The sequence below is a fragment of the Gavialis gangeticus genome, unplaced genomic scaffold (assembly GCF_001723915.1).
Source record: "Gavialis gangeticus isolate Ggan-Ray unplaced genomic scaffold, GavGan_comp1, whole genome shotgun sequence".
NCBI lineage: Eukaryota > Metazoa > Chordata > Crocodylia > Gavialidae > Gavialis > Gavialis gangeticus.
The window spans coordinates 71,895,047-71,901,204 of NW_017729032.1; the positions used below are offsets into that span (position 1 = coordinate 71,895,047).

The 6,158-nt window shown below is 42.0% G+C and overlaps 1 protein-coding gene across 2 annotated transcripts in view; it reads right to left on the reverse strand.

The window, feature by feature from the left end:
* The window catches only part of NAA16 (N(alpha)-acetyltransferase 16, NatA auxiliary subunit), a 126,592-nt gene that overhangs the window by 15,601 nt on the left and 104,833 nt on the right, over window positions 1–6,158 (reverse strand). For both annotated transcript variants that reach the window (XM_019524836.1, XM_019524837.1), the window contains 2 exons: window positions 2,707–2,900; window positions 734–842 (listed from right to left, as the gene is read on the reverse strand). In XM_019524836.1, coding sequence (XP_019380381.1) covers window positions 734–842; window positions 2,707–2,900 — 303 coding nt within the window. The remainder of the gene's footprint in view (window positions 1–733; window positions 843–2,706; window positions 2,901–6,158) is intronic.

Below are 6,158 nucleotides of genomic sequence, written 5' to 3' on the forward strand. Positions count from 1 at the left end.
CAGTCCATTATTCAGGCAGGTGTGGCTATCAGCACTGCCATTTGTGGCTCATTCTCCTGAAATAACTTTCTGGACTGTAATCTGCTGAATAGAAGCACTGACCTCATATTACCTTAGTTATTCTGAATGGAAACCTCATAACTAAAACAAATCCCTCAGGGAAGAAATTAACCATTTTGTAGCCAAGTCTAAAGGACTGTCCGTTATTTGTAAGTGTTAAAATAAAATTAAGTCCCTAAATCCCTTGCTTTTCATTAGTAAATATAATGCAACTATTAAAAACATGAAGCCTTGTCCAAATTTTGCTTGTACTTTTACTCTTTAAACCAAAATATAAAATACTATTGCAGCTCTTAGGTTCATTCTAGTTTCTCATTACCATTAACAACACTGCACAGGCCACTTCATTGTGCAGTGCTTGAGTGGGGCTTTTTTTTAATTGGCTAATTGCCACATTGTTAAACTAGATGTAAATATTCTTTTTCCACAGAAAGCATTACTAGTACATAATTACAAATTCCTTCATCCTTGCATCACTTTTTAGAATAAATTGTGTGTTGCTAAAGAAAGGTTATATGATATGTTAAGCTTTACAAAATATATGCCCATTAAGACTGGCCACAATTTCTACATCTGTATGTTAGAAAATGCCTCCTCCATTTTAGGCTACAGTTGGGTAAAAATGGGTTGAAATAAAAAAAAGAGAAAAGAATTAAAACTGAATACACTTTACCTTTTCTAAAGTATATTTCAAATGCTAAAAGATGCGTGTCTATGTTATCTGCAACAAGATTCTTAAGTGGTATAAGGAACTTAATAGCTTCCTCTAATGGATTTTCTACCTGTTTTAACAGAAGACAAAATTAAGGTTACAGCATAGAAGGAGGTCTGATATCACAAACGTACTTCAAGATTTAACTTTATACAAAGTGTCACCATCCCATATCAGCAGACTGACCACTTTTTCTGCTTTGGAAACAAACAAGAAGCAACTCTCATCTTGCTTATACCTACTGCAAACAAGTATGTCAATTCCTCAGCTACCTGTATGGTGTGTAAAATACTGCTGTCACACCATCTTCATCAGCATTCAAGAATTCATGATCAAGAACGGTGGGGACCAATATGTCTGGCAGGCATGCAACAGATTTACTGTGTACTCTCGCCAAGTGCCACTCTGATCCTTTTTTCTTAGTCAATATGCTACTCAAATTTCTACACCCTGAGCAAGATCCTGTTTTGCTTTCTTCTTCCTGCCCTGTACTTCATGCCTGACCAAATCCTTTGCTTTCTGCTCCCATCTGCCACAATGCTGCCTACCCTCTCCCTTGATCTGCTGTGTGCCACACACAGACCGCCCACACCTTGTGTAGCAGGTTGGCTACCCATGATTTAGAACATACAAGCAATTAAAGCTAAGGAGTAAAGCATGAAGGTAATTGTAGATATTAAACTGAACCATGAAACCTTTTCATGTTTTATAATGAAGTTATGAAAGTTCTGCTTGATATGTTGGTCAGTGTGATCATTATATGATTGTTATACCATATTATTCCAGGTAAGTGCTCTAATTTAGGTTTAGCTACCAAATAAAAATTATAACCAACTTATAGTGGCAACAAGAATGAACTTTTCAACTCAATCTAAGAAAGAAATTAAAATATTCAGGTGGTCATTAACAGTGCACTTAAGCTCTAAAAATGTACTGGTTTTCAATTGTGTATTCTGTGCTTTTTCTCCTCTACCTCACTGCTTTGGTAAAAAGCACAAATGAGGGGGGTAAACAATTAAAGACCTGCATTTTGGGCACCTAATGTACTAAAAAATTAAATTAAATTAAAAAAAAAAAAAAAATCACTACTTATGTCATCTCTCATTGTCTCATGGTTTCCTTGTACGCCATCTCTCCATCAGTAAGTAGTTCCCAACTCATCTTAAATTGGAAGCTCTTTGGGGAAGATGTGTTTTTTTTTTTCCATGCCTTAATAGTGATTACCACACTACAGTGATGGTTAATGACCAGATTCCTAGGTTCTACAACAACATATAATCAATAGATTATTGACAAACTTGTCAAATATAAAAAATTAAATGTAAAAGGTGGTGTTAAAATAGTGGACTATTTCTTTTTTGACATACATTTTTTTTTAAATTTAATTTGCACCCAAGGCCAAATTAGCCTAAACAAATTCCAAATCCAAATGTCCAGAACCATAAGTGGCACTACTACCGGCAAACATCCTCCACCTGCAAGATGTTTCCAAAACCTTTGGTGGGCATCCTACTTGCAGGCCCAAGCCCAGAGGTTTGGGGTTTGGATGCCCCTGAGTTTTGCTTGACCTCAGCTGTAAGACCCCTGGAGCAAGCAAGGGAGGAAACTCCCATTTCTATAACTTGGGCTTAACGCTGCTGCACCGCGGCAGGTACTGAACCATGCCAGAAGAGCACTCCTCTTGCAATGCAGTTCAGGAAAACTGCTTTCTTGGACACAGATACATGGTATTTCCCCTGCCAGGTTAAGAAGCCACTACGCTCGTCTTGAGCCTTCAAGAGGCTGAAATGCACTTTTAAAAAATATGTACTTTTAATGAAAGCTTGTGGATTACATGATTCTAGAAGAAGGTATTTATATCTGGTCAGGCTGGAAAGATTATCTCTAAAATTCATGCTAGCTTAACTGTTTTTAACAGGCAATACTACACTTACCCTTTCCAGTTTTTCAGGAACTAGCTCTTCCTTGGGGCCACTAGTTTCCTCCTCTTCCTCATCCCTTTTTTTCTTTTGATTCTTTTGCTGCCGCTCTCTTTCTGCATGTTTTCTCTCTTCTTCAAGTTTAGCTTTCTTTTGTGCTCTTCTTTGTTTACTAAGCATCTTCTTCAGTTCTTTGGCTGAGAGGTTTTCTACAGATAAATAAAGACAGCGTATCATCTACTTTACCTACAGAATATGTCATTCAAAACAAATCTTGGATTTACTCAAACAGTGCATGGACATCACTAGACTTTTCATACAAGGGAAGTTTGTGCTTTTGCCGAGGTTTCCAAAAGCATCCTTTTCACTCACCAGAACAATGCACGCATTAATATATGGTTTAATATATTTCCAGCACAAAACTTTATGTAATCTTAATAAATACATGTCAAAGTTTGTATAACCCAAATCAAAATGAAACTCCTGAAACTTAAGACTTGTTATTTAAGCCAATAATCAGCTGAAATGCGAAGTGTGGCGTTCCAACATTTATATTATGGGATGTTATGGAATAGCTTGTTCTTACAGAATGCATTTCACCCAATGATCTCAGATGGCTTTATTATAAAAGGTGGATGATACAGGGCTTTTATTTTTTTTTGAGGTTAGGCTTACTTCACACATCAATCTTACTCAATTTCTTCCTCATATTCTTAGTAATAACAATTATACTCCTGATATACCTCAGCTGGAGTACTGTGCCCAGTTTTGGGCCCTACACTTCAAGAACGATGTTGATAGATTAGAGAGAGTCCAACAGAAGGCAACTAAAATTATTAGAGGCCTGGGAAGCATGACTTTATATGGAAAGACAGAAAAAACTAGGGTTACTTAGTCTGGAAAAGAGAAAGCCAAGAGGGGATTTGATAACAGTCTTCAAATACCTGAAGAGCCATTACAGAAAGGACGGAGACAGATGTTCCTCTGTGGCCACAGGGGACAGGACTAGGAACAGTGGCCTCAAACTACGGCAGAGGAAATTTAGGTTGGAGATTAGGAAGAGCTTCCTGACTATGAGAATGGTTAAGCATTGGAGAAATTTTCAAAGACAGGCTAGACACACACTTGGCTGCAGTGTTCCCTCTAAGCTGCGTGGTGTGTGCAGCCATGCTCATGCCATGCTGCCAGGAGCACCTGCATAACTGTGCATGCCGTGCAGCTTACAGGGAATGCTACTTGGCTGAGGTGGTTAGTCAGAGATGATCCCATCCTGGGTAGGGGGATAGACTAGATCAGGGATTGGCAACAGTTTTGGGCAGAGTGCCAAAACCACCTACAACCTCAACTTGTAAGATGTTGGTGTGCCAAAGGCAGATGGCAGGAGAATTGCAAGGGGCCTCATTCTTGTTGTGACAGGGCAGCCCCGGCTCCTTCCCCAGGGCATAAGTGCCAAGCAAAATGCATGTGTGTGCCAGGCTCTGGCATGCATGCTGGGAGTTGCCTACCCCTGGACTGGATGATCTACTGAGGTTTCTTCCAGCCTTACTCTTCTGTGATCCTGATTAGAAAAATCCTATATCACCATGTCCATCTTAGTGTTTGTAGCCTGTAAGTACGTAGAGATTTCTAACATTTTAGTTAAGGGCACAAACACACAAAACAAGTTACTGCATGGTAAAATGAAGGTGGAGGTTTACAGCAGGGATGTTCACAATCTTTGCCATGCAAGCCAGATGTGGTCCTTGGGGCTCCCCACAAGTCAGGAAATTTGGCAGTGGTGGAGCACTGACAGTACCGCCTTACTGAATTCTCAACCCAAAGTCGCTGGTTTGAGATAGGCCATGCTCCCTTTCCCTCCTGTATTTGGGTCAGGGCTGGGCCAGCCCTCCCCACTTTGAGACCAGACTGGGGTTGGGACATGCCCCCCCACAAGGCTGGACTGAGGCTGGGCCATGCCCCCTTACTGCTTCTCTCCTACAAGTCTGGATTGGGGCTAGGCTCCAACCTCTTCATGGCAGGATGGTGTCTGACCCAGGTGCCAGAATCACCAGCTGGATCCAGCCCGTGATGGACCAATCACTGCCCATCTGGCCTATCAAGGAAAACAGTTGGGCACCGCTGGTTTAGAGCATGTAGCTTCTTCACAGTTAGTGAGTGCATACTCAAACTGCATTAAGTGTAAGCTACCCTTTTGTGGTTTAGCATTCAATGAAAATGGAATCTCCCCCCTCTCCTTTCTAGCACCTACTCTGTCTCTTCACCCAGCCAGTCCTAATTCTTGCTTCTGTCCTCTAGCTCCTTGTCCGTTTAGCGTCTCATGTCTTCTGAGCCCTTCTCTCCCTCCTCCAGTTCCCTCACCCCATTCCTCCACAACTCAATTGGAGAGGAAAAGACTGCTGCAGGTATGCTTGCTTGGGCCTAAGTTTATCCACCTTATACAGAATAAATCACCTATCTGCAGAGAAGGACCTAGAGGTTATAGTGGACCACAAACTAAACTGAAGCCAACAATGCTATTGAAACTGTCAATCACCATCCTTGATATATGCAAGACTTGGGAAGTGATTATGCCTCTACTTCCCACAGGTGGGGCCTTAGCTGGACTATTATGCCCAGTTTTGAGACCACAGTTTAAGATCTAGAGAAACTGGGGAGATTCCAAAAGAACAAAAATAAGAAATTTAGAAACACGACCTAGTATATGATGGAAAGGATTCAGTCTGAGAGGGAAGCAAGCATGCAAGAGCACTGAGGGCAGACATGATAATTTTTGAATAAGTAAAAGACGACTGATATATACAAGGCAAAAGACTGGGCAAATTAAGCTGATCTTTGACCCTGAGTTGACACAGAGAACAACTGATCACCACCCCCACCCCCCGGATTGGGGCTAGGCTCTGAACTAGGTTCAGACCTAGTTAAGGATTATCTGGAGGGCTTAGATGTATCCAAGTCAGCAGGCCGGATGACCTTCATTTGCGGGTGCTGAGGGAATTGGCTGGTGTCATTGCAGAGCCATTGGCACGGCTGTTTGAGGACTCCAGGTGCTTGGGCCAAGTCCCTGAGGACTGGAAAAGGGCCAATGTGGTCCCTATTTTCAAGAAGGGGAGGAAGGAAGAGCCTGGCAACTACAGACTAGTCAGCCTCACTTCTATCCTGGGGAAGGTCTTTGAAAAAATTGTCAAGGGCCACATTTGTGAGAGCCCTGCAGGGGAAGTGAAGTTGAGGGGTAACCAACATGGGTTCATGCCAGGCCGATCCTGCCTTACTAACCTGGTCTCTTTCTATGACCAGATAACAAAAAGCTTAGATGTGAAGGAGGAAGTCGATGTCATCTTCTTGGACTTCCAGAAGGCCTTCGACACAGTGTCCCACCCAATTCTGGTGGGCAAACTGAGGTGCTGCGGCATTGACGAATGCAGTCACATGAGTGGCAAACTGGCTCCAGGGGCGCACCCAGAGGGTGG